The 27,158-nt window shown below is 56.9% G+C and overlaps 1 protein-coding gene across 5 annotated transcripts in view; it reads left to right on the top strand.

Annotated features, from left to right (window-relative positions):
• The first annotated feature begins 5,632 nt into the window (after positions 1–5,632).
• PAPLN (papilin, proteoglycan like sulfated glycoprotein) overlaps positions 5,633–27,158 on the top strand; it is a 32,782-nt gene continuing 11,256 nt past the window's right edge. Inside the window, exons 1-20 of one of the 5 annotated variants that reach the window (XM_047739254.1) lie at positions 5,633–5,917; positions 9,134–9,193; positions 10,374–10,489; positions 11,336–11,396; positions 11,713–11,815; positions 14,061–14,191; positions 14,953–15,076; positions 15,435–15,515; positions 15,617–15,789; positions 15,893–16,016; positions 16,416–16,542; positions 16,926–16,991; positions 17,479–17,686; positions 18,228–18,410; positions 18,622–18,763; positions 23,466–23,546; positions 23,708–23,957; positions 24,824–24,944; positions 25,302–25,440; positions 26,472–26,913. In XM_047739254.1, the coding sequence (XP_047595210.1) occupies positions 5,783–5,917; positions 9,134–9,193; positions 10,374–10,489; positions 11,336–11,396; positions 11,713–11,815; positions 14,061–14,191; positions 14,953–15,076; positions 15,435–15,515; positions 15,617–15,789; positions 15,893–16,016; positions 16,416–16,542; positions 16,926–16,991; positions 17,479–17,686; positions 18,228–18,410; positions 18,622–18,763; positions 23,466–23,546; positions 23,708–23,957; positions 24,824–24,944; positions 25,302–25,440; positions 26,472–26,913 (2,867 nt within the window). In that variant the 5' untranslated portion in view covers positions 5,633–5,782. The remainder of the gene's footprint in view (positions 5,918–9,133; positions 9,194–10,373; positions 10,490–11,335; positions 11,397–11,712; positions 11,816–14,060; positions 14,192–14,952; positions 15,077–15,434; positions 15,516–15,616; positions 15,790–15,892; positions 16,017–16,415; positions 16,543–16,925; positions 16,992–17,478; positions 17,687–18,227; positions 18,411–18,621; positions 18,764–23,465; positions 23,547–23,707; positions 23,958–24,823; positions 24,945–25,301; positions 25,441–26,471; positions 26,914–27,158) is intronic. The other 4 variants (XM_047739249.1, XM_047739250.1, XM_047739252.1 and 1 more) reach the window with 4 other exon arrangements.

Raw genomic sequence — 27,158 nt, 5'->3', positions numbered from 1 at the left:
GGGACCTAGATATGTATCATAGGATTATAGTTATATAAAGGCTATAAAAATAAAAAGCCTAGACCTGGTTTTATGTGCTCCCATTGCGTGGGGTCTGTGCCAGGGACCTCTGATCAGTGGTGTTATACTTGAAAATAGGGTCAGGATAACAGGTCCACAAATTACAGAATTTAGAGAAGCCCCCCCACAAAGTTAGTAGAATATCCCTCTTTGTTTAACTTGAGCGTTGGGGAGTCCATTTCTGAATTGAGAGATGCTGGTCCTCTGACTTTCTGGGTGATGTTTCTAGGCTTTCGGTGAAAGGCACAGACCCTCCTCGGTTTCCCGGCTGAGAATTATCCAAATCCACAGGCTGAAGCAGCAGAGGAGATAAGTAGCGCCCTGGGAGAGTGGCGGAGAGAGACCAAGAGGAAGGGCTCTACAAGCCTTGGCAGCTGGTCTGTGGGGGTCCCCATCCAGGGCCCCTCTCTGGCAGCTGGCGGGGACAGCAGCCACAGAGCAGGAGATGCTGAGCCAGATGGGCAGGGTCTGCAACGAGGGCACGAGGACTTGCCCTCTGTCACTCTTGATCATTGATTGGGACCCCCAGGCCACCCGCACTCAGCTACTCTGGAGGCCAGGGCCCCCACCCTGAGCTGAGAGGGACCCTCTAGGCTGGTCCCATACACCACACTGAGCTTTGTGGGGGCCTGAGCCCCAAATCCTTCTCCCGCTCAGGAATTGGAGGGTGGGAGAGGGGGCGCTCCTCATACCTGCCCCCCAATGTCTTCAGGAGTTCAAGCAGTTAATTTCCACAAAGGGTAATGTAGCCCGATCCCTACAGTGTATGTGCATGTGTGTGCATATACGTGTGTGTGTGTGTGTGTTCCTGGGTGGAAGGAAAGGGATGAGCTCTCAGGGTGGAGCTGCTGGGTGGGAGGCAATCAGGACAGGTTTTCTGGAAAGCCCCCCTTCTTGCATCTGTGTACCTGCTGTCTGGACTCTGCTCTCCCACCCTATCTCTAGTTTCCTCAGCTGGGCTCCCCCTCCCTCCTGATGCCCTGTCCCAGGATCTGGATTGAGAATGGGGCAGATAGGGTGGGTCCATGTCCGGCCTGATGGCACTGAAGGACACCCCAGGACCTGTTCTTTCTGGACAGCCCTCATGTTGCAGGAAGGGTCGGGCGGTGGGGGGGCCTCTAATTCTGTCCCAGCTTTGAGGATAAACCTCCCCTCCAAAGGCCAGCTAGCGTATCTTATGACAGCCTCGTCAGACATACTGAGCATTGGACTTCTCACTCTGGCGGTTTTGCTTGGTGTTTAAAGGTCCCGACTTGGATATAGCAGCAAGAGAGGCAGGGGAAGAGATTAGTGTGGGAGCTGGAAGCACAGTGTCAAGTTGAGGGGCAGACTGGGAAGGAGCCTTCAGCACCCCCGCTCCCACCTTCCCCCAACTTTGACTCTATCAAGGGAAATGGATATATGTGTGGGCGGGTGAGAAAAAAGTAGAGCGAGAAAAATGGAGAAATCCTCAGATGGGAGGTGTTCTTTTTCTTTTAGATTCCTAGTGGGCTGTGGCATAGTGGAAATATTTGAATATTTGTAAGATTGTTTTGTTTTCTTCTAAATTCACTCGCAGTGCTCCCATGCAACTAGAATGTGACCTCCCCAAGGGCAGCACGGTGTGGGTGTTGGAGTCATGGCTTGGGAGAGCTGACTGCGTCTCTTCCCAGCTCTGTGGCTTGTGACTTCTCGTTGGCGGCTTGAAAACAGGCGTGGAGTATTTATACCATGGAAATGGACACCTGCTTTTCCCCTCCAGAGAGCCGGTTGGTAAACGTTTAGCAGCACTGGACAGGTCTGGCCCCAGCTTCCAGCAGCATAGACCCTCCAATGTTCAAGGAATGACTAAACAACCACCAGAAAGAGAAGAAAGAAGAGAAGCAGCGCCCTCTAAATTCATTTCAACAAAGGCCGTGCGGCGGGTGCTGCAGGGAGATGGCGGACGTCTGGGGGTCACCCAGCATCTGAACGAGGTTCCCATCTGGGGAACCTGCCAGTTCTTGTTTCTCAGGTGGTGGTGGTCAGGGTGCAGGCATATTCCTGGTGGGCTTGGCATCTACAAGCAGCCTTCAGGCCTTTTCCCCGGGGTGATCTGGGTTAGTGTAACCTGCATGAAGGTGGTGGGGCCGCAGTCGTGTGTCCAGCAGGACGGCCCTAACCAGAACTGTCCCTGGGCCATGGTCTATGATGCTGGAAGGGACTTCAGCCCTTGTCTGTGCCTGATTCTCTAGCCTTCCCGTCAATTCCATGAGCTCTCATGTCCTTACTCTAGCCAACTCTTCTGTGTAAGTGAACCACGTCTTTTTCTGGGGATTGCAACCACGATGCCTGTGTGTCAGGTCAGATTAGATGTGCGAGACATCTACCAGGGGAAACGCTGCGAAGATAAGCAGGTGGGAGCAGGAACAGAGCCGGCCTCCAGAACGTGATGCAGCCCGGATGTGTGGCGACAGGACACTGTCACCAGCCGAGCTTCCTACACCATGCTTCCTTGAGGGACACCCTCACAGCTGTCACCAGCCTCCGGTACAGGGCTCAAGGGCGGTAGGGGGACAGATCCCTGACTCTGCAAAGTGCACAGCTGAGACGAGAGAGACAAAGGTATTACCACAGCAGTTCCAGAGCGCAGACCCCGCACAACGGAGCTCAGGGGCAGGCGGAAGGGAGGGCTTCCTAGAAGTGGCGCATGCAGGGAGCCCTGGGACTCTTGGGGTTTTACTTTCTCCTTTCCCTCTCCAGTTTTCCATCCCAACCCAGCCTTACAAAAAGATTTGGCTCCTTGTTTCTAGGTGGGGGTCCCCTGATCTGCCATCTGCAGAGATAATCTGGGTACACTGGATCCAGACTGCCCGGAGAGCGCACGGGGCGGAAGGAACTCACTCCTATGGGCGCTTACTAGGGGCTTTAGAGAAGCCACTGACTTCCCTCTACACTCCAGTGAGCAAACTGACGCTTGAGGTGACATGACTTTCCCAGGTATGTCTGGCCCCTGCCCCCGGGCTACTCAGCCCCCCAGGTGGAAGGGAGTATCTGGTGCCCGTGGGAGGGGAATTTAGAATGAAAGGGAAGGTCTCCCACTTTTTCCTGGAATCTTCTTTCGACATCACCATTTTTTTAAATATATACACTGATCATGCCCACCAGTTTTTGTGGGTTTTTTTTAAAAAAGATAGATTTATTTATTTATTTATTTATTTGACACACACAGAGAGAGAGAGATCACAAAGAGGCAGAGAGACAGGCAGAGAGAGAGGAGAAGCAGACTCCCTGCTGAGCAGAGAGCCCGATGAGGGTTATGCTGCCTCGATCTCTGAGCAGAAGGCAGAGGCTTAACCCACTGAGCCACCCAGGTGCCCCTTTAGCCACCAGTTTTTGATGAACCATTATGTGCTGGGCCCTGAATTCACCATGTCCCTCTCGGGGAGCGGAACTGAGGCTTGGAGCTAGGGACTACTTGCCCAAGCCAGTAACCGTTGGGGCCTCACTAGGGGGTCCAAGCACTGTGTGTGGGCTCTGCCTCCCCACACTCAGGGTCTCCTTTGCAGCTAGGGTGGGGAGAAGCAATCACGGGCTTGGGTGTCTGAGAAGGGATCACTGAGGAAAATCACGAAGAGGCCAGGAAGGAAGGTGGTGTCTCAGCTACTCAGCCCAGAGCCGGAGAAGTGGCTTCCTCCTCCTTTATGGAGACCTTTGACCACGCTCAGAAAATTCCTGGCTGATGGGGGCAGGGAGTGGGGCTTCTTGAATGGAAGAAACTGTTTTCCTCTTCTAGACAGGCTTTGGGTAATTCCACTCCTTTTCTCTGCCAAGCTTATCTTTGCCTAAGAATTCACACCAGTCCCCAGGGGCCCCCTGCTTACACAGCTGCTCCCGCTTCTCTTTTCATTGATGGGTAAGAAATGGGACAGATTTAAAATGTTTATGGTTTAATAAGCATTTGTCTGAATACCAGTGACAGCCTAGAGAAATGACTTACAGGAGCTGGGGGGTCTGAACAAGGGTTGGGCCTCTCACTCATGACTTATCTCTGTCCCCAGTGGAGGCCTCGGGGGAAGAAATGACCAGGGGCCCGGGATAAGCAAAGGCCTGAAGGTTTAAGAGGGTAAGGGAAAGGGACCCGCCTTGTGAACTTCCCACCTCCCATGTGGCCCAGGGCCAACGCTATTTTCAATTTCAAAAAAAATTGAAAGGTAGGTGATTTTCAATTTCAAAAAAGGGGTGGCAGGCAAGAAATGCCTTTGTTGAGAAAAAGGACAACTAGGAAAGGAAATTAAATTTATCACATTTCTTAAGCCCCTACCTTGATCTTCCCTAGCGCCCTAGGCACAGGTGACCGGGAGGCAAGATTTATCTTCTGCTGACAGCTGAGTGGAGAGACTCGGATTCCCACAGGGCATGGCACCACGATAAACCACTGCAGACAGGGACAGAGACTGAGGGAGCCCGCTGGGCACCAGCTTCGCCTGCCATGGTGCGGGGAAGGCTTCTAGAAGAGCTGACGTTTGGCCAGGGTCTTGAGGGGTGAGTAGGAGTCTGCAAGGGAGAACGGGCTTCCAGAGTGCGTTCTCCGCAGTGGGGAAAGCTGGCTAGGAGGGTAGGATGCAGCAGTGCATGCGTGGAGAAACTCAGCCGTGCCTGAAATCCAGGCTGACCTTGGAGATACTGCAGGTGTGGCTCCAAACTGCCACAATAAAGTGAATATTGCAATAAAGTGAGTCGAATTTTTGGTTCCCCGCTGCATATAAAACTTACGTTTACAGTATACTGTAGTCTATTAAGTGTGTGATAGCATGACTGAAAAACCAATTATTATTATTTGGGGGGGGGTAAACTGTATGCCCAGGATGCAGCTCAAACTCACAACCTCTAAGATCAAAAGTCACATATTGGGGACGCCTGGGTGGCTTAGTTGGTTAAGCGGCTGCCTTCGGCTCAGGTCATGATCCTGGCATCCTGGGATCGAGTCCCACATCGGGCTCCTTGCTTGGCAGGGAGCCTGCTTCTCCTCTGCCTCTGCCTCCCACTCTGTCTGCCTGTGCTTGCTCTCTCGCTCTCTCTGACAAATAAATAAATAAAATCTTAAAAAAAAAAAAAGTCACATGTTGTACTCACTGAGCCAGCCAGGTGACCCTAAAAAACCAGTTTCTCGAATTAAAAAAAGTACCTTATTGCTGAAAAATGCTAACCCTTATCCGAGCTTTCAGTACGTCATAATCACTGATCACCATGAAAATTTTTGAAATATTGCAAGAATTACCAATATACGACACAGAGACACGAAGCGAACAAACGCTGTTGGAAGAATGGATGCCCACAGACTTGCTCCAGGCGGAGTCGCCACAAACCTTCAGTCTGCAAAAAAAAAAAAAAAAAAAAAAAAGCGATTTATCTGCAAAGCGGAATAAAGCAAACGGCAAACAAGTCCCAAAACAAAGAACCCCAGGAAGGTAGGATAGAGTGAGGTCTGCCTGCACGAAATCCGAGGTTGGAGGAGGAGCAGACGGCAGGACGCGGAGGTGTGTTGTGAGGAAGACGGGGCATGGAGGGGCGACGATCCAGAGGTGGGGGCTTAGCACAGAGGAAACGGGCCCGGGTGGGCGACTGCTGCCCGCCCAAGAGCGGAAACAGAGTGGAGGGCAAGCCAAGCCCTGGCACCGACCCAAGGGGATGCGGCACCGGTCCCTGTGGGGGACCCTCCTCTGGGACTGGGGATGCGGTCTGCGGGGCCGGGCGGGGGGAGATGGGGCGGGGAGGCGGCCAGCGGGCGGCAGGGAAAGTCCAGCCTCCGCAGGCGTTCCTCGCCGTCCGGCCAACCTCCCCTTCCCGGGGCGGCACCGACGGAGCGGCACTGCGGGCCCTGCGCGCTCGGAGACAGGTACGAGAGCGGAGGGACAGGGACCCGGCGGCAGGGGCGGCTCGGCCCGGGGCTGCTGCGGCAGAGCCGCGTCGGAGGAAGGGGCGGGGGGGGGGACCCCCGAGGAGACCCCGCCTCTGGCTGTCGGCCAGGTCACCGCACCGCACCGCGCGCGCTCGGGCGGGGCTGGGAGGTCACCGGCCGGCAGGAGAGGCGGGGAGCCCCGGGGCCTCGTGCTGGGCAGCCGGGCGCGACCCGGGGCCCCGCGCCCACGCCGCCCGCCCCCTCGGCCGTTGCCTCGGCGGGACGCCGTTCCCGCGCCGCCCAGGTACGCGGCTCGCAGGCCGAGCGCGCCCCTCCCCGAGGTGCCGCCAGGGCCAGCACGTGCCCGGTCGCCCCGGCGCCTCGCGTGGGAAGCGCACCTTCCGCCTTCCGGGACTGCACCGGCCGCGTTCCCGGGCCGGGGGCGGGTGGGCCGCACCCCGAGCGAGGAGTGCGGGTCGCGGGCGCCTCCTCGCGACCGAAGCCCGGAAGATTCCTGAGTAGGGGGCGGCCGGGGAAGGGCGTCGCGCTGGCCTCGGGCGTCCGGGTGTCCGCGGGGGGCGGTGGGGGGCTGCGCAGGGACCCCGGGCGCGGGTCCTGGGCTGACCTCCCGGCGAGGAGGCGCAGACCCGCCCGGCCGCGGAGCTCTGGTCAGGCCGCGCCGTGTTCCTCGGGGACACAACGTGAGAGGAGCCCACCCTGCCGGCCGGGGAAGCGGGGGGCGCAGCGGGCCGGGCCCTCAGGGAGCCGTGGGAGCCCCCGGGAGTAGTCCGATGTCCGAGCCGCAGGGCTGGCCCTCGTGTCACACGGGGTCTTTTTTCTGTTTTTCTCCCAAGTGAATTGAAATAACCTTCTGGCTTTCGCGACCTTGGGATTGCAGCTGCGGGTCTCGATCTGGTGCGGTTGCAGCCGTGGTGGTAGAACTGGGCAGCAATCACAAGCCTTCTCTTCTGTCTTAAGTCTCTCCCTTGGCTCTGCTCACCTCCCTCCCTAAAGTCTCCTCTAGAGAAGCAACCCTTGTCGTTCATCTTGTCCTAGAACAAGACTCGCAGAGCCGCGCGGGCCTCCGTCCCGCACGCTGCTCTTACAGGAGCTGCGGGCTCAGGCGGCACTCCTGTCAACCACCCCCCCTTCGCCCCCGCCCCTAGTCCCAGGAACCTCTGATTTGTTTGTGAAAGTAATGGCTAAATGAATCACTGTTTGTGCTAAATTAACGAAGCATGTACGTCGCTAAATGTGCCAGATTAAATTTTGCTGAACTTGGCTTAGGTATGCTGCTTTGTCCTTGTAAAATGAAGTCATTTTATACTTGAATAATGAATAACATTGGTAGAATTACAGATTTTAAATTTTTACATGCAAGTCAGTACTTGTTTAATGTTTTGTACTGAAGGAGCATATTACTTATGTCATTCTCCAGTAGTGACATGTACGCGCATGTAGATACATACTGTGCAGACAGAACCCAGCACACTGCACACACACACACACACACACACACACTCCTTGCACACTCACTCCACACTGCACACATACACTGTGCACACCCACATGCTACACACACTTCCTTTCACCCATGTCCTCCAGAGTCACCCACAGCCTGCACACTCAGAAACCACAACGCATGCACACACACACACACACACACACACACACACACTGGTTACAGAACCAGCTTGTGGAGCTTTTCTTGTGCAGAGAAATGCTGGCTTGGGCTTAAGGTAGGATACAGTTGACATCTTTTTTTTTTTTTTTTTTCAGATTTTATTTATTTGAGAGAGAGAGAGAGAGAGAGATCACAAGTAGGCAGAGAGGCAGGCAGAGAGAGAGAGGGGAGGGGAGGAAGCAGGCTCCCTGCTGAGCAGAGAGCCCGAGGTGGGGCTCGATCCCAGGACCTGGGATCATGACCTGAGCTGAAGGCAGAGGCCTTAACCCACTGAGCCACCCAGGCGCCCCCTACCGTTGACGTCTTTAAAGCTTTTGAGTTTTTTGTTTTGTTTTGTTTTTTTGTCAGAGAGAGGGAGAGCGAGCGAGCACAGGCAGACAGAATGGCAGGCAGAGGCAGAGGGAGAAGCAGGCTCCCCACCAAGCAAGGAGCCCGATGTGGGACTCGATCCCAGGACGCTGGGATCACGACCTGAGCCGAAGGCAGCTGCTTAACCAACTGAGCCACCCAGGCGTCCCAAAGCTTTTGAGTTTTAACGGCATCTTGGGAGAGTTTCTTTTAAAAAATATATATTAACGGGCGCATGTGTTAAGCAGCTGTCTTCTGCTCAGGTCATGATCCATCCTGGAGTCCTGGGATAGAGCCCCAAGCAGGACTCCCTGCGTAGCGGGTCATCTGCTCCCTCTCCCTGCCATGCCCCCTGCTTGTGCTCAAATAAATAAAATTTTTAAAAAATATATTTTATTTATTTATTTGACAGCGAGAGATAGAGACAGACAGACAGAAAGAGCAGAGGGAGTCAAGGAGAGGGAAAGCAGGCTTCCCGCTGAGCAGGGAGCCCAATGCGGAGCTCCATCCCAGGATCCTGCGATCATGACTTGAGCCGAAGGCAGACGCTTAACGACTGAGCCAGGGCGACTAACACAGGCGCCCCTAAATAAAATCTTCTAAAAAATAACAAATTAAAAAAAAAATTTAAAAACCCCACAAATTGTGCTTAAAAACAACAGGTATAATGGCTTTTTTAAAAAGTGAATCTCTTGCTAAATTAAAACCCTTGAGACTGATTGCTTTGATTCTGAACCTGGCCTTCAACAAGTGTTCTTTTTTTTTAAATTTTTTATTTGACAGAGAGAAATCATAAGTAGTCAGAGAGGCAGGCAGAGAGAGAGGAGGAAGCAGGCTCCCTGCTGAGCAGAAAGCCCGATGCGGGGCTTGAACCCAGGACCTGGGATCATGACCTGAGCCGAAGGCAGCGGCTTAACCCACTGAGCCACCTAGGCGCCCCTCAACAAGTGTTTTTAATGGCCCCCTTTCTTTCCCTTTTCAAATCCTGAAAGAAGGTACTCGTGAACATTTAGAAGCCGGTAGTAGACGGGCCTCTTCTCCCGCACCTGAGTGCCATGGCCTCTCGTCCTCTGCGGCTCTGCAGTCTCCTGTGGGCAACGGGGAGGAAGGGACGCGCCCCTGCCCGCGAACCCGCGGACCGGGCCCTGCCCCGCCCCCTCCAATCCCGCCCTTTCCCGCAGGCAGAGATGCGGCTGCTCCTGCTCGTGTCCCTGCTGCTGGCCCCGGCGCCCAGGTCCTGGGTGAGTGCGGCCCTGCTCACAGCTCTGCCTGGGCCCCCAGCTGGAGTGCAAGCGGGGGGAGGAGGGGGATATGGGTGGTGGGGCGCAGGCCCTCAGCTGGGAGGACGCCCTGGGGTTTAGGACGCCACAGCTTGGAGCCCCCTCTCCCAGTCGCGACCTCCTGTGGGAAGCTGGGGTAAAGGCAAGTCCTGCGACCCCCAGCTCTTTCAAAAAGGGGTGCAACCTGAAGCTGTCTGACCAAGGGGCCCAGAGCAGCCCTCCCGGCTGCAGGGCGCAGCACTGGCAACTTCCCCCCACCGTCCTCCTTCAGAAGGTGCTGGGTGCACCCTAATGCCGGGACTCCCCACTCCCCGTGTTGTCTTCCAAGAAGGAAGGAAGGGGAGGGGGCAGTGCTGGCTCCAGCCAAGGTGCAGGGCGACCCGCCGGTTACTCTGCAGATGAAATGAGTCAAGGGGTGCAAAAATGCCCTGAGTCCTCTTAGGGGCTTTCTGCCTTAGAAACACCTGAGTGACCCCCTCCCACCTCTTCCCGCCCACAGCATGTGAGCTGGGGGCTGCGGGGGATGCTGAGCTCTCCTCCGCAGCTCTGCAGCTTCCTGTCGCTGTCTCTGGCTGGGGTGGGGACAGATCCCCCCCCCACCCCCAGGGTCCCTTCTGGGTGCCGACAGTGGTGAGGGAGGCAGAAAGTGCAGATGCAAACCCAGGCTGGTCAGGGTTGGTTTCCTCTGCCTCTACTCCCACCCCCTTACCCCCCCTCTCACACCCCTGTGCAGGGCAGCCCTGGGAACAGCACAGCAAGCAAGAGGGTCCCTGAGTTGCCTTGCGGTGCGGTGCGGGGGGGCAGCTCATGGTTGGGGTAATTATGGGGAAACAAAACATGCCTGATGCGAAATGTGCTTTCTTTCCTCAGCCCGTGTGGAGGGAATCTGGCCGGCTGGCTCGCTCCCCCCATCCTGCCCGCTGGTACCCCTCCCCGCAAACAAGTGGCTAGCTGCCTCAGGGGTGCTGGGTGCAGGAGGCCAGGGTGGTTTGTAAGGCTCTCGGCTCCTTGTGCTGAGAGGGGCGCCTGGTGTTTGCTCTGGGGGAGAGAATCCAGGCTCCCAAGCGGAGATAGGGGGATGTTTTTAGGTAGGGGCCCTCTGAGTACCAACTCACACCTCTGAGGGTGTCTTTTCCTCCAGGCTCCCAAGGTGAGACGGCAGAGTGACACCTGGGGAACCTGGGGTCCCTGGAGCTCCTGCAGCCGGACCTGCGGAGTGGGCATCAGCGTCAGGGAGCGCCCCTGCTTCTCCCAGAGGTAGGGGGGCTGGGCGGGGCCAGCCTGGACGGGGTTGCGGGGGGTGGTGGGGTGGGGACAGGCTGCTCAGGGGTAGCTGGGTCCTGCCACGGCACTGGCAGAACCCATGGAGCCGTGGGTTTGCTGTGGGAGCAGCGTGCCTGGAGTATTGAAATCGAATACACTCTGATTCTGACAGTCAGCCTTGTTTTAGGGGAGCTAGAGCTGATCCTGCTGCCCCCAGCCCCGAGTCCCTAGCTCCCAGTGCTACGTCTGGCATGTGGCAGGTGCAGTAAACTCTTGGCAAACCAGTGAACAATCTTCAATTCCTAACATGCAGAGTTTCTCTACCTTCGGTCTCTGTTGAGTATAGACGTCTCCCCCTTCAAGGGAAGTTTTAAGCCCCTGCTATGTGCCCTGCGCTCTGACACGTGCTAGTGAAGGCTGGGGCACAAGCAACGTGGGGGTGACCTTTGTCAGTGGTTTGAACTCGGTCTTCCTGAGCACCTCGTGGGAGGAGGACGAGCCTCGAGCTCTTACTCCAGGCATCATGTGCTCCCTAAACTGCAGAATGACCTTGGGGGGGGGGTATATATTACATCTTACTTTCTCTCCAAAGGCCAAAGTTGGGTCTTCTCTGGAAGTTTGCTTTAAGAGGCAAGGTAGCCCCAAGTTAGAGGACCTCCGGGATACGCTTCTGAGTCTAGCTTTAGTCTAGTATAGACACAGGGCTCACCGCGTCTGCCTGAGGGGATCTGTGTGTGCAGGTCCCCCTCCTCTGCCCCGAGTGGCCTGCAGGAGAGCCCGAGGAGGAGGAAGGGGTGTTGGTTCACGGGGTTCAAGTCTTCCTGGTGTTCTTGTCTTCAGGAGAGATGGGGGCTCCAGCTGCGTGGGCCCTGCCCAGAGCCACCGCTCTTGCCACACCGAGGTAAAGCCTGCAGGAGTGGGGACCCCAGCTTCCGGGACCCCCTCCCTTCCTCCCCTCCCAGTTCCAGGGGCATCCTCCTGCAGGTGCACAGTCTGGGCTGCGGGAAGCCCCTTGCTCCCCTCCCACCCAAAATGACAGCCTCCTCTCCAGCAGCCCAAAGCCCCTGCAGGGGAGTGCTCAGGAGGCCTGGGGGCCCACACCCCCAGTCCTGAGCTGCTGGGGTAAAGGGAATGGTTGGTGGGGACCAGTCACACCACCCCAGGTGCAGTGGGGTAGGCGGACCCCTGTGGAGGCCCCACACGTCCCTTCCCTGCAGAGCTGCCCGGCGGGTGCCAGGGACTTCCGGGCGGAGCAGTGCTCCCAGTTCGACAGCCAGGACTTCCAGGGAAGCTGGTACAAGTGGCTGCCGTACTACGGAGGTGAGTGGAGGTCCCAGCGCCCGCACCCCTGCTGCCGCGCCCAGCTGCTCCAGATCTCTTCTGCACGCTGACTTTCCACGGCGTGGTGCTTACCACCATATTACAGACGCTCTGTCAAATGCATTTTAAAAAACTCACAGGACCCCCCCAGCCGGTGCTCATCGCGACACAACGGGGTCGGGGGCCGGTGTCATTTTGAGTCTCTCCATCCTTCTATACATTTTCAAACAAGGCCACTAGGCCGTGTCTGTGCCACTTGGAGCCCTGCTCTCTCTGGCCTGCTCCGGAGGCGTTCCTTGTTCCTCGTGCTGCAGAGGCCATGGGGAATTAGGGTGCCGGTCAGGGCAGGCCAGGTGGGGGCCAACTGAAGGTCAGGGCTGCCGGGGGCTTGGTACAGCAAGAGTCCATTTACTCAGGATCCGTGGGGCCCACGGGCTTGCTCTGAGTGGCTTTGAGGAGGGTGGTTAATTTTTAGAGCAATATAGTTTAAGGAAAAAACCCGTGTATGTAACTAAAGCACTTCAGATGTGTCAGAAGATTCCTTGGGCTCCTCCTTCTGAGTAATAATGGTCACTGCTCATTGCCAGTGACTCCTGAGGAGTATGGCATCTGGCTGCATGACCATTTATATTCTGTGTGTGCTGCTGCATGGGGAACGGGGTCTTGGCTGGAGGGTGGCCCCAGGGGAGTCTGCGGCATTCACTGCTCCTCCTGGATAATTTGAATGTATCCATATTTAAAAAAAAAATTTATGGGCGCCTGGGTGGCTCAGTGGGTTAAGCCGCTGCCTTCGGCTCAGGTCATGGTCTCAGGGTCCTGGGATCGAGTCCCGCATCGGGCTCTCTGCTCAGCAGGGAGCCTGCTTCCCTCTCGATCTCGATCTCTCTCTCTCTCTCTCTCTGCCTGCCTTTCTGTCTACTTGTGATCTCTCTCTGTCAAATAAATAAATAAAATCTCTTTAAAAAAAAAATTTATGTATTTGACAGAGATCACAAGTAGGCAGAGAGGCAAGCAGAGAGAGAGAGAGTGGGGGAAGCAGGCTCCCCGCTGAGCAGAGAGCCCGATGCGGGGCTCGATCCCAGGACCCTGGGATCATGACCTGAGCTGAAGGCAGAGGCTTAACTCACTGAGCCACCCAGGCACTGCCATCCACATTTTGTAAAAGATTTATTTATTTGAGAGGGAGCGATCATGCAAGAAGAGGGAAGGAGGGAGGGAGAGAGAGAATTCCAAGCAGACGCTATGCCCCGCGTGGAGCCCTGCTTGGGGCTCAATCCCACAACCTGAGATCACAATCTGAGCTGAAATTGAGTTAGATGCTCAACCGACTATACCCCCCATGTGCCCTAAATACACCCCTGTAGAAGAACCAGAACACAGAGGAAAGGGTCACAGAGGGATGCCTTCTCTGAGGTGCAGGTGACTGCGTTCCTAGTAGGACTTTTGGCTGTTTAAACAATGTGTGTATAATATTTAGATGGCTATAAAGATGAAAACTCCTAAGTGACCTTGACCCCACGCCTCTCCTAGGATTTGGCCTAGCATTCCATCTAGCCCTTTTCACATTTTTGTCTCTATAAACACATACATATTTGTAATTATTACATAGTCCCATTCTGCATTGTGTGGGAGAAGCGTCTCCCCATGTAACCGTATGGTCCAGTATGTTACAGCACAGCCCACCTGCCTGCTGGTCTATTAGGAACTGACTTTGAGGAGCGGATTGGTTTTTTTTTGTTTTTTTTTTTTTAAAGATTTTATTTATTTATTTGACAGAGAGATCACAAGTAGATGGAGAGGCAGGCAGAGAGAGAGAGAGAGAGGGAAGCAGGCTCCCTGCTGAGCAGAGAGCCCGATGTGGGACTCGATCCCAGGACCCTGAGATCATGACCTGAGCCGAAGGCAGCGGCTTAACCCACTGAGCCACCCAGGCGCCCCCGAGGAGCGGATTGTTAACACATGGGCTGATTATAAGGCTGCCACAGACCTCTCCAAGGGGCTAGCTTTTTCCCTATCCTGGGATTTTTCTTCCACTTGATCCCCAGGGAGGCTGCGGTTTTGTAAACGTTTCCAGCGGGGGTGGGGTGGAGTGGGATACTCTCCCACTGGGAGAGCCCATGCAAGGGCTTTCTCTCCGCACGCCCCACCCCACGTGTGTCCTTCTGGCCCCGCCCACCCTTCACTGTGCCCAGGAGAGGACTTGCTGCTTGCTTGGGATCTCAGTTTCCCCCTCTGTCTGCCTCAGCCCCGAACAAGTGCGAGCTGAACTGCATTCCCAAGGGGGAGAACTTCTACTTCAAGCACAGGGAGGCTGTCGTGGATGGGACACCCTGTGAGCCTGGCACACGGGACGTCTGTGTGGATGGCAGCTGCAGGGTGCGTGGTGCTCCTGTCCCCCGTCCCCTGCGGGCTGGCCTGGGGCGTATTGTGGGATGTCTCCCTGCCCTGCACCAGAGGCTCACAGGAGCTTAATGTCTTCTCACGGGCAGCTTTGAGGTGTCTTTGCATCACAGATGCCCTGTGACCTTCTCCCCTTTGCCCTTTGCGACCAGGCACCCCAACAGGAGCACCCCTCTGGGTGGCAAGTTATAGAAACCCCATGAAAACTGACAAAGGGGAAGAAAGCCCTCCAGGGCTGGGCTGGCTGGCTGCAGGGGCTGGAAATGTCTCCTCACCTCTGGGCTTTTCTCTCCTCTGGGTCTGCGCTGGGATCCTGGGAGGTATGCAGAGGGCCAGCAGCAGCTCCCAGCTCTAGCTGGAAAGGGCACCCACTTCTCAGGGATCCCAGCGACCCAGAGTTGCCCCGGATTTGTCTGGGCTGGGGGATTCCTGCGAACGACTTACTTGGAGCATGGCATGGAACCCACTGACTTGCCCCACGTTCACTGTTGGGGAGTCTGTCCAACCTGGGAGGGGGAGGGCCCCAAACGAAAATGTATTGTTGCCAGAGAAGGGGAGACGGGTGCTGAGCTGGGGGAAGGGGTAAACTGTCAGCCACAGGCCAGATCACTTGGCCTTAGTGGGCAATGAATAGCTACTGCCCCCCACCCCCCGATCTGAGCAGTGATTTGGGTTCAAATCTTCATGTGTCCGTGACCTCTGGGGTCTTTCTTCTCCTCTTCGTCTCTGCCTGGTAGGTCGTGGGCTGTGACTACAATCTCGACTCCTCAAAGGAGGAGGACAAGTGTCTGCAGTGTGGGGGTGACGGCAGGACCTGCTACCCCGTCACAGGCACCTTTGATGCCAATGACCTCAGCAGAGGTGGGGGTTGTGGGGGGCGGGGGCCACAGGCAGTTGCTATCGCCTGTCCCTTCCTTGCCTGACTTCCGCTCCAGCTGAGTCACCCTGGTGGCCCTGCAGGCGTCCGATCTGGCCCTCAGGTCACGCCTTAGGGTGGAGGTCCAAGCCTTTCCCTGGAACCTGTGGGCTTGGGCTAGTAAGGACCTCTGCCTCCTCACCCAGTGCAGGCTCACACTGCCAACGCTAGGTACCCCTCCTCACCCCTTCTCCCTGGCCCTCAGCTGTCCCCTCCCCCTTCCCAGTCAGGCCTGCCACTATCCCTGACCCTGGCTATGCTGCCAGGGGCGTGGGTGGTCCCAGAGTGTCTCTGCCCCCGCAGGCTACAACCAGATCCTCATCATTCCCGCGGGGGCCACCAGCATCCGTGTGGAGGAGGTGGCGGCCAGCAGGAATTTCCTGGGTGAGTGCGGACTGGGGTGAGTCTGGGTTGGGGTGAGTCTGGGAGGTGGCCGTGGGGTGGGTCCCTCCGCGGCAGCTGACCTGGGGCTCACACGTGCGCAGCGGTGAAGAGCCTGCGGGGAGAATACTTCCTCAATGGGCACTGGACCATCGGGGACGCCTGGGCCCTGCCCGCGGCCAGCACCGTCCTGCACTACGAGCGCGGGGCCGAGGGGGACCTGGCCCCTGAGCGGCTCCACGCTCGCGGCCCCACCTCCGAGCCCCTGGTCATTGAGGTGAGAGGCTGGTGGGCGGCAGGGGTGGGGGCACTCGGGAGGCCAGGCTGAGGGGGGCGGGTCCCAGGGGGGGCCCGGCCTCAGCAAGGACCCTCCCGCACAGCTCCTCAGCCAGGAGCCCAACCCCGGTGTGCGCTACGAGTACCACCTGCCCCTGGGCAGCTCCCGGTCGGGCTTCCGCTGGAGCCACGGCTCATGGAGTGACTGCAGTGCCGAGTGCGGGGGAGGTGAGCCATCTGCATGTCCTGGGAGCCACGTGGGGTCACCCAGGGCTCAGGGAATCCACAAAGGGTCCCCCTCCACGCACCCTCCAAGCTCAGAGAACCAGAGAAGGCTTCCTGGAGGTGGTGGTATCTCAGAGGACACTGTATTCCTTGGGCAGCAGAGGCTCAGCCCTGAGTGGATGACCAGGGGTTAGAGCAGGGCACCAGCACCTGCACATAACACCTCTCAAGCCTCAGTTTCCTCCTCTGTAAATTGGGGATAATGATGGCATTTATCCTAGGAGGTCATCTAAGGCTTGATCAAGATGACACTTGGAATGCATGCAGAACAGTACCCAGCCCAGAGATTGCCTTTGGTGACTGTTGACTGATCACCTGCCCTTGATGGGCGGGCCTCTGCAGGTCACCAGTCCCGCTCGGTGTTCTGCACCACTGACAACGAGGTCTACCCTGACCACATGTGCCAGCATCAGCTGCGGCCGGCCGACCGCCGCCCCTGCAGCACTCACCCCTGCCCGCAGACCAAGCGGTGAGGCCCTTGCCAGCGCCCCCACAGTGGGGCCCAAGCACTTGGGTGGGTAGGCACTGGGGTCTCCTAGGCTACTCTAGGTGTTGAGCAAACAGGTGGGTGTCCAGGGCTCCCTACAGCTGGGGCAGAGTGGGGAGGGTGGGGAGGAGGCAGCTGTCACTGTGGGAAGCAGCGGGGGGCGGCGCATGAGCGTGAGGTCCAGGGCTATTGTGTCCACCCATGTGTGCCCACACAGGGCCCAGAGCGTCCAGGCTGGTGGTGGGCAAGTGGGGGGAAGGTACTGGAAGCCCTGTCCGAGCCAGCAGGGGACTTGGCTCGACAGATGCCAGGAAGTGGGCCAGGGGGCCTGTGGGCATCAGCAATGCCTTTGTTCATGCACGAAGGACCGCTTACCTGCACCGGCCCAGAGCGTGGCACCTTGCCGGGGCCCAGCGTGCACGCAGGAACAGGTAATCTGCAGGCCGCAGGTTCCCTGCTGGGCTGGTGCAGTCCTTCCGCCCTCACGGCCTCGGTGGCAGCTGGCCTTGCAGGATGGTGGTGGGCTCGGCTTTGCACGGTGCCGCTGGGGCTGTCCTTTCCTCCCGTGCCCCAGGGCCGCTCTGGGAGATGCTCCCAACAAGAGCAGACACAGAGGCAATGGAGTCTGGCTGGGGATGACAGGGGCCCTGGTGAGGAGGGCAGGAAAGCTAAGAGGGGGGCAGCCAGGCTCTGTGTTGTAGGGACCAGTGCTTGGTGGCGAGAGATGGCAGGCAGAGCGGGCGCTTGGCCTTTTATGCAGAACTTTCTACCCCCGCACCTGTGCAGGCCCAGATGTTAGCATGGGCCAGGCTTGGGGGATCCCTAGCACACTCCTGTGTGTGACAGCTGGGGCTCCCTTGGACCTGGACTCTAGCCCCTGCTGCTGGGCCAGCCTTACCGGATTCCTCTCCCCACCAGCTGGAAGACGGGGCCCTGGTCGCCCTGCTCGGCCTCCTGTGGCGGCGGCTCCCAGTTCCGCTCTGTCTACTGCGTCTCATCTGATGGGGCAGGCAGCCAGGAGGCCACCGGGGAGGAGGAGTGTGCAGGCCAGCCTGGGAAGCCCCCTGCCACCCGGGCTTGCAACCTGCGGCGCTGTGCAGCCTGGAGAGCGGAGCCCTGGGGAGAGGTGAGCCTCTGCCCGGCAGGGTGGGGACCGAATCAGGCATGAGTGGGGTCTATGGGCTGGGGCCGCAGCAGAGCTGGGCAGGGAGGCTTGGCCTCCGCTAGGGAGGTAAAGGGACCTGCTAGGTGGCCTTGGAAGCTGTTGCCAGGGCTGGGACTAGGAGCAGGTGTTTGGACTCTCCCTCCTTCTCCAGGATTCCAGGCAGGGTGGGATAGACTTTGTCTTGCCACGAAGAAGCAGCCGGGCACCTTGCTGGGGGTGGAGGGGCGAGGGAGGAGCTGGCACCGTCTAGGGCTGCTGGTCTCTGCTTCCAGCACCTACATATGTTCAAGTCTCGAACAGGGGAATGTGGAAAATGTCCCTAAGCTTGGTGACCGCAGGCGTGGTGTAGGCTATATGACCTCAGAAGAGGGGTTCAGCTTCTCTGAGCCTAGGAGCTGGACGTGGGCCGGGGGTGCGGGGGGGGTCCGGCTGTCTGACCTGGCATGGCCCCTCTGGGCCGGGGAGGACAAGCAAGCTCCCGCCAACAGCCTGGTCCTTGTAGTGCTCTGTCAGCTGCGGTGCCGGGGTCCGGAGGCGAAGCGTCACCTGCCGCAGTGATGAGGGGTCTCTGCTCCACGCCGCAGCATGCCCCGTGGAGGACCGCCCCCCCATCACAGAGCCCTGTGTGCGTGAAGACTGTCCCCCCATCCATGACCAGGCCTGGCGTGTAGGCGCCTGGGGTCTGGTGAGTGCTCCTCTTCCCCGCCTCCTCCCTGCCACCCGGTCCTGGTCCTTTGGGTCTCTGACAGGCGGCTGGACACGTGACCTCCCGGGGTCTGGCCTGCCTCCCAGGCATCTTCCCCCTCCCTCTCTTCCTTGTGGGGACCCCCAACCCCGGGGTCTTGCTCCTTTTCTGAGCCTGTCCTTTCTTCCCCCGCCCACTGCACGGGTCCTAGTGTTCCAAGAGCTGCAGCGCGGGGACCCGGAGACGCCAGGTCATCTGTACCCTCGGGCCTCCCAGCCACTGTGGGAACCTGCAGCTGTCCAAGCCCAGGGAGGCCGAGCCCTGTAACACACAGCCCTGCCATCTGCGTCCAGGTAAGAGCAGGGACGCCGGCCAGTCTCCCCATGCCACGGCCATCGTGCCTGGCTTGTCTGGCCTCCTAGCTAGCGGCTCCTGGAGGGCCAGGTCCTTGACTTCCTCCTTGCTATTGACACCCCCCTGGCCCCCCCAGAGCTTAGCATGAGTGGGGTATTCAGTAAACGTTCACCGAATGACTGAGTGAGTACGCCCCGCTCCTGTCCTTGTCTTCCCCTTCTCACCCCCATCCCTGCTGGCAAGAAGATGCCCCAGGCCTGAGGAGCTGCAGGGGGAAGGGCCCAGAGGCCGGTACTTGCTTGGTGTGAGGTTGTGATATTGAGGAAAAACATGGGATGCAGCTCAGCTCAGGGGGCGAGTGGGGTTGGCGGCCTCCTGCTACCACAGGGAGGTGTGTCTGGCCCGGATGTGCTCCTGCTGGGGGCCCCCCCGTGAGCCAAGCTGGTGAAGCTCCAAGGGAAGCACAGGGCACGGTGGCTAAGAACCAGGGGCTTGGACTTGACAGCGAACCTAAGTTTAAATCTCTGCTCCATTGCTGACCAGTGGTGTGGCCCCGCGGCAAGCGCCTCTCCTCCTTGATTGTCGGTTTGCCCATCTGTACAATGGGGTTAATAGTGCTTTTCAGGCCAGACTGAATTGTAAAATAAACTTAATGGTTATTTTTAATAAAATAATCTAGGTATCGTGGAAAATTTGGAGAAATTAAGAAAGCAGCATAGAGACAAGTGAAATGGCCCTGATCCCTGCTTTAGTGGGAACATTAGTTAGCGTGCTGCTGGATCATGTGAGCGGGCTTCCGTATGCGCTTTTCCCCCTTAAAGCCACTTGGTGTGTGAACATTCTCTAGCCCCGTGATTCCTCTACAGAAGTCCATGATGGGCGGGAAGGTAGAATTTAGGTGGTTTCTAGGGTTCCTGGGTGGCTCAGTTGGTGAGGCATCTGACTCTTGATCTCAGCTCGGGTCTTGATTTCAGGGTCCTGAGTTCAAGCCCAGAGTTGGGCTCTGTGCTCCGTGTGGAGCCTACTTTTAAAAAGAAAGAAAAAAAGAAAAGAATTACACTGAAGGGGCTGCCTGGCTGGCTCAGTCAGAAGAGCGTGTGACTCTTGATCTTGGGGTGGTGAGTTGGAGCCCCATGTCAGGTGTAGAGATTGCTTGAAAATGTTTCTAAAATTTAAATAATGTTTTATTTAACCTTAAATATTTTTAACATATAATCAGTATAAAAATTATTGAATAGGCTATTTTATATTCTTTTTTCACATGATTAAAATATCTTCTGAATTGAATATATTTATTGTTCAGAGCATTTCTTAATTCAGATGCAGAATTTCAGTGGCATGCTTGATCTATATTTAGATTTTATAGGATGTGCAGTTGGAAAAGTAGATTCATACACCCAAGTTGTTCCCAACATACTGAAGCATCTTCTAGTAAATGAATTGTCGGTTTTTAAGTTTAAAATTAAATTAATTCTAATGAGAATAAATGTAAAACGTGGTTTCTCAGTCACTCTGGTCACATTTCAAGTACTCAGTTGCTCTGACTCAGGCCAGCAGGGACCCCCGAACCCGCCCTCAGCCAGGATGGGGGGGTGGTGGCCAGAGTTCTGTCCAGGGGCTGGTGCTCTTAGGGCTGGGGACCTCGGGCTGGGCTGCAGATCAAATTGTCTGATAGGGGGCGCCTGGGTGGCTCAGTGGGTTAAAGCCTCTGCCTTCTGCTCAGTCATGATCCCAGGGTCCTGGGATCGAGCCCCGCATCGGGCTCTCTGCTACACTGGGAGCCTGCTTCCCTTCCTCTCTCTCTCTGTGTGCCTCTTTGCCTACTTGTGGTCTCTGTCTATCAAATAAATAAATAAAATCTTTAAAAAAAAAACAAAAAAACACAAATTGTCTGATAGGCCCAGGGGAGCCCCTGAAAGCTTTGGAGTTCAACAGTGACAGGGTGAAAAGATCTTGAGGAGGACAGACAGGCACCTGCCTGAGGGCCAGACTGAAGGGGAGGCAGTTGGAGCGGGAGCCTGCTGGGGAGCAGGGCTGCAGAAATCCAAGGGCCCCCAAAAGCCGTGAAAACGAAGGGTCAGGCACTCGCCCAGCAGACCCTGGTGCCTAGAGAGTGCGTGGGAAGCGGAGCAGGACTGGAAGCCCGAGAAGGTGGAAGGGAAGAGTCCCAGGAGGGGAAGCTAGGAGCATATTCCCAGGCTGCTGGGGACTGGGACTGCAGTGCTGGAGGTGGGCTGTGTGGCAGGAGATGGCGGAACAGGGGAGGGAATGGGCCTCTGCCTTGTCCCAAGGTTTGGCCTGGGCCGGAGAGGCAGTGAAATGAAAACAGATTTTACCGTTTATCTACTAGACTTTTCCAACCCTAAATTATTATTTTTTTTTTAAAGATTTTTATTTAATTATTTGACAGAGAGATCACAGGCAGGCAGAGAGGCAGGCAGAGAGAGAGGAGGAAGCAGGCTCCCCGCTGAGCAGAGAGCCCGATGCGGGGCTCGATCCCAGGACTCTGAGATCATGACCTGAGCTGAAGGCAGTGGCTTAACCCACTGAGCCACCCAGGCGCCCCCCTAAATTATTTTTTAAATATTCCCTGGGGACTGGCAAGATATAGTCCAGAGGGGGATGGAATTTTTAAATTTATTTGAGAGAGCGCATGAGAAAGCATCAGTGGGGGATAGGGAGAGGGGGGAAGCAGGCTCCCTGCTGAGCAGGGAGCCTGATGCGGGACTGGAGATCATGACCTGAGCCGAAAGCAGACACTTAACCCACTGAGCCACCCAGGCGCCCCTTCACTTCTTTTACATAACTTTCCTCCGTTATGTAGTAGTGTGCTCATTGTGGAAAATTTGAAATGTGTTAACAAATAGAAGGGACGCCCCTGCCACACGCTGCCTTCCCCATCCCCCCCAGGTGCTCAGAACAATGAGCATTTTGGGGCATAGCCTGTTATACATCATTATAAAAATTCCTGTCGTCCGTAGTTTTTTGCATTTTTTTTCTCCATTTTATGATGAAAAATCTTTTTAGTAACTTTGAAGTGGTTAAATATCATAGACCATAAAATTCACCTATTCTAATGGTAACTCATGATTTTTAGTAAGCTTACCAAGTTGGACAATAAGATGGTGAAAAAAAATTTTTTTTTCACATTTCTGAGCAGCCCCTAATCTGATTCCCCAAACTGGGAAGACAGGCCTGCTCGTTTGTGTTAACTGCACTGGAATTAAACAGAGTGTCACATTAATTGCAGATTACAATATAGTGACTCAGCGATTCTGTACTCATCATGACAAGTGGATCTTAATCCCCTTCACCTATTCTCCACCCACCACCCCTCTGGTAACCACCAGTGTGTTCTCTATAGCGGAGAGTCTGTGAGAGTCTGGTTTTTGTTTGTTTTTTCTTTGTTGGGTTTGTTTCTTTTCTTTCTTTTTTTTTTAAGATTTTATTTATTTATTTGACAGAGATCACAAGTAGGCAGAGAGGCAGGCAGAGAGAGAGGGGGAAGCAGGCTCCCTGCTGAGCAGAGAGCCTAACGCAGGGCTCGATCCCAGGACCCTGAGACCATGACCCTAGCCCCGGGTTTGTTTCTTATATTCCACATATGAGTGAACTCATTCAGTGTTTGTCTTTGACTCAATTTGCTTGGCATGAAACCTTCTAGATCTGTCTGTGTTGCACGTGGCAAGATTTCATTCTTTTTCATGGCTGAGTAATATTCCTCCGTGGTGTGTGTGTGTGTGTGTGTGTGTGTGTGTGTGTGTTTACACACACCACTTTGTCTTTATCCATTCATCTATAGATAGACACTTAGGCTGCTTCCATATCTTGTCTATTGTACATAAAGCTGGTAGGGACATAGAGATGCACATATTTTCTTGAATTAGTGTTTTCGTATTCTTCGGGTAAATAGTAGTGGAATCATGGTGTTACGTGGTAATTCTACTTTTAATATTTTGAGGCAGGATGGTGAAAAATCTTGAACATACAGAACAGTTGAAGAACTGCGTAGTAAGCAACCACATATCCACACCTAAATTCTACAATGACTGTTTCGTTATATGTGCTTTTTTTAAAAGTTAGTAGTTTTTAAGAGTTTTTATTTATTTATTTGACAGAGAGAGACACAAAGATCACAAGTAGGCAGAGAGGCAGGCTGAGAGAGAGGGGGAAGCAGGCTCCCTGCTGAGCAGAGAGCCCGATGCGGGGCTCCATCCCAGGACCCTGAGATCATGACCTAAGCTGAAGGCAGAGGCTTTAACCCACTGAGCTACCCAGGCCCCCCTTTATTTTTTAAAAGATTTTTAAGTAATCTCTACACCCAGCATGGGGCTCAAACTTATGACCCCAAGATCAAGAGTCACATGCTTTCCTGATCAAGCCAGCCAGGCAGTCCACTTTGCCCATTTCCTTAATTGGATGGCTTGTCTTTTCATCAGTTCTATCTATACATATCCTTTTTTGTTTTATGTAGTTGGGATCAAACATAGATACGAATTTTATATCTGGCTTTTCTTTTTGCTGAATTTTCTTTTAGCTTTTTTAAGTAACTAAAGACTCTTGAAACTTGGGAAGGGTGTTTTATGGACTCATAGTTTGTTCTCACTTCCGCTGTCCCGGGAGCCCTGCCTGAGCAGTGGGGTGGGGGCACATGGAGGATGAGGTGGCCACTGCTCAGGCCTGATTGCCTGCTCCCTGCAGAAGTCCCCAGCGTGGAGGACGTGCTCACTGGCCCCAGGGATCCCCGGATGTCTTTGGGCCCTCAGGTGGCCGCCAACCCAGGTGAGCCGCTCAGTGGACGCCCCCGGCCCAGAGCCCGGGAGCTGGAGGTTGAAGGTAGGGCAGGTGGTTTGGGGGGGGCTGGAGAAGGCAGGTCAGGTGTGGACAGATGCAGGTGAGCAGCCAGGTGGCGACCTCACGCGTCTTTTCCTTCTTCCTTCTAGATTCCAGAGACCAGTGGTGGCTCCCCCAGGAGCAAACCTTAGTGCAGGGTAATTCCAGCGGAGCCCAGGGCCTCCACCTGCCAGGCCTAGCCCCCTCTCTGCCACAGTCCCTGCACCAGCAGCCACTGCGGTCTGGCTTGGCACCCCAAGACTGCAGACACAGCCCCTATGGGTGCTGTCCTGATGGCCACACCGCGTCTCTTGGGCCGCAGTGGCAGGGCTGCCCAGGAGCCTCGTGTCAGCAGAGCAGGTAGCGACCTCTTCCCAGTCGGCTAGGGAGGCGGTTTGCAGAGCTCCGAACGGGACTCTGCAGGTGTCTCCCCGCTACCCTGCTTGTGCCTCTTGGAGACTCAGCTTCCTGTGGCTGATCTTCCTGATGTGCAGAGTGGGGGTAAAAATCTCTGCTCTCACTACAGAAGTCGGCCTGAGCTCTGGGAAGGCGCTTGGGATAGAATTCTAGCGTTCAGATCCAAACCAGTCTACCAGTCTCTCGGGGCGTGGGGTGCTGAGCGCCCAGACTTTGGGGCCAGCAGCCTGGGGGCAGGGCGGGATCCCCTGCTCAGCCACTTACCAGCCGTGTTCTGGTGATGGGGGCAAGTTCCTTAACTTCTCTGATCTTGGCTTCCTCTGCTGAGAGGTGGGGACAATGACAGCCACCGGCTAGGGTCCTGAGCCCGGAAGGTGCCCCGAGACGTGCCTCCTTCCCCTTCCGTTCCCACTCCCGGCCAGCGGTGCTGAAGCAAGTGGTGGGCTCCTCTGCTGTGATCTTGTAAAACCTCCCTGGGGACTTGCTCTGTGGGCAGGCTTAGCGAGCTTCCGCCTCTGTGTTGGGGGGCAAGGCTGGAGTCAAGGACCCGTCAGGTATCAGGGCGACGGCTCTGCCTACTCAGTTCCTGCTGCCTCCCAGGTGGTTGGCGGACATGGCAGAGCCTCGGCAGGCAGAATGGTCTGCCCTGTGTGTGGGGACACGCTGTCTCCCGCTCGGGTCCTTGACTACTCAGCCCCCAGCACGGGGAGCCTCAAAGCCTGGGTCCTGGGATGCTGGTCGCTTGGGGCCCTGGAAGGGTTGGGGACAGGGGTGGGTGGTGAGGAGACAAGTGTGTGATGCCTGTCTAGGTACGGGTGCTGCCCTGATGGGGTGTCTGTGGCTGAGGGGCCCCAGCACGCAGGCTGCGCAGGGTCTTACAGCAGTGACAACACCGGGAGAAGGCCGGGGTCAAGAGCGGTGGCTTCTTTGGTAAGTGTCTGGTTCACACGATGGGGCTGGGATCCAGCCCCCAAGCCTGCTCAGGGCCACTATGATCCAGGCTCTCTGTAACTTGGGCTTTGGAGAAAGGAGGTCCCTGAAGGCTGCTGGCCAACAGGGCCTCCGAGATGGGCCTGGGCTGAAGAGTGTGTGTGTGTGTGTGTGTGTGTGTGCGTGCTCACGTGCCTTTATCTGACCTTCCCCTGGCCTCTCATCTCCCCTGAGGCTCTGCATCAAGGCTCATAATTCTGTCCCTCTCTCTTCCTGTCCTCCTTCCCCAGGCAGCCTAGAGTCCCTAGCAAGAGCCAGACCTATCCCCAACATCCCAACTCTAGGCTTCCTCCCCAGGGCCCCAAGACCCACCAGCCCCGGGCTCAGCAGAATGAGCCCAGTGAGTGCCGGGGCTCCCAGTTTGGCTGCTGCTATGACAACGTGGCCTCTGCTGCTGGTCCTCTTGGGGAAGGCTGCGTGGGCCAGCCCAGCTATGGTGAGTGGGTGTCCCTCCATCCTTCCTGGTGATACGCTCTGGTCCCCCTCGGCCCCCACACCTCTGCAGAGCCCCACCTGGAGCTTCCTACTAGCTCAGGGATTCATTCATTTCTTCAGATATTTGCTGATCACTTACTAGGTGCTGGGTCAGAGAACAGTGCCACGTTGTTCTTGTTTCCCGCAGTTTGCCCTTGAGACCACCTGCGAGCTTGTGAGAGTCGGGGAGAGCTGTAGGCAGGGCCCCCACAGAGAAGGAGGCTCGTCCTCTCCCGGCCCCCGCCCCGTGGGGCTCCGCCCCCTCTAGAGGCAGAGGTGGAATGGTGGTCAGTGCCAGGATGGACAGGGGTGTTGCACCCGGCCTGGGATGAGCCCTGGAGGGAGGTCACTGAGGCTGACCACGGACCGTGTGGGCGGCACTGCCAGGGACTGTCACCAGGACTTCAAAAGCCAGATGGGCTGGTGGTCAGGGTCTGCGGGAGGCTGGGCCCCTGGGTGGGCTTCAAGCAGGAGCCAGCCATGGTCACGCAGGGAAGTGGAGTGGGCTCTGCTGGGGAGGTGGGCGGGTGGAGCAGGCAGGTGCGGGCAGCCGCGGTGGGTTCGAGGCCAGTGAGGGGTCCAGGAGCAAAGGTGGGCCCGCACTGGGCGTCTTCACAGATGTTCCCGGGAGCTGAGGGCTGGGTTCTTCTCGTGAGCTCAGCACGTCAAGGCCAAGCCCTTGGGCTGCTCGGTGCATGCGCTCTGGTGCCCCGGGTCAGGCATGGGGAGGTGAGGGGCATGAGGGGGCCAGTCCAGGTTGCTCACGGCCCTGGCCTTCTGGAGGGCTCTAGTTCTGTGGGTGGAGCCCAGTAGGTCTGGGCCGGGAGCAGACTGGGCCAGGTGAGGAGCCCGGGCAGGGGTGTAGACATGTTCGGTGAGCTGGGAAGGGCCTGGCTCCGAAGTCCGAGGCAGAGGGGATGGGGGGCCCTTGTGGGCGGGGCTCTGCTGGGCCACGTCCGCGGCTTGGTGACACTCACCCTTCTGGCCCCTCAGCCTACCCTGTGCGGTGCCTGCTGCCCAGCGCCCATGGCTCCTGCGTGGACTGGGCGGCCCGCTGGTACTTCGTCCCCTCTGTGGGCCGGTGTAACCGGTTCTGGTACGGCGGGTGCCACGGCAACGGCAATAACTTCGCCTCCGAGGAGGAGTGCATGAGCCGCTGCCGGGGGCCTCCGGCCGGGGCCCGCGGAGATGGTGGGGGCAGCGGTCCCTGGGGCCAGCAAGAAGCCACATGGCAGAGGACGGGGGCCACGGTCCAGACGAAGCCCTTGCCTTCCGGTGGCGTCTCGTGGCGAGACCGAGAGCCTGGGCCGAGGGAGGAGTCCCACGCGCAGGCCTTTGGAGAGCGGCCCTGGCGCGGGGAGCTGGGGGCCAGCGCCCCTGGCCTGGGCGGAGATGCCGGGCGACCAGCGCCGCCTTCCCGCAGCTCTTCCTACAGGTGAGCCCCCCCCGCCAGGGCTGCACCTGTCGGAGCTAACACCCTGAGGTCAGCAGCCCCCCTCCCCCCACCTCAAGTCCTCCAGACAGCCCTGCGGGGAGGGCCTCGTTCCTTCGTTGCACACATGGGGAAGCTGCCTTTGGAGACGGGAGACTTGCCAGCAGATGGTGGTGCCATCTCGGTCAGACCTCGCTCCTACCCCAGGCCTGTGTAGTCGGAAAAGCTTGCAGGCTTCATGGCCTCCG

Source organism: Lutra lutra, chromosome 7 (genome assembly GCF_902655055.1).
Source record: "Lutra lutra chromosome 7, mLutLut1.2, whole genome shotgun sequence".
In the NCBI taxonomy this organism is placed as follows: domain Eukaryota; kingdom Metazoa; phylum Chordata; class Mammalia; order Carnivora; family Mustelidae; genus Lutra; species Lutra lutra.
Note: the sequence above shows the minus strand (reverse complement) of the source record. Positions and strands in the feature narration are given on the sequence as shown.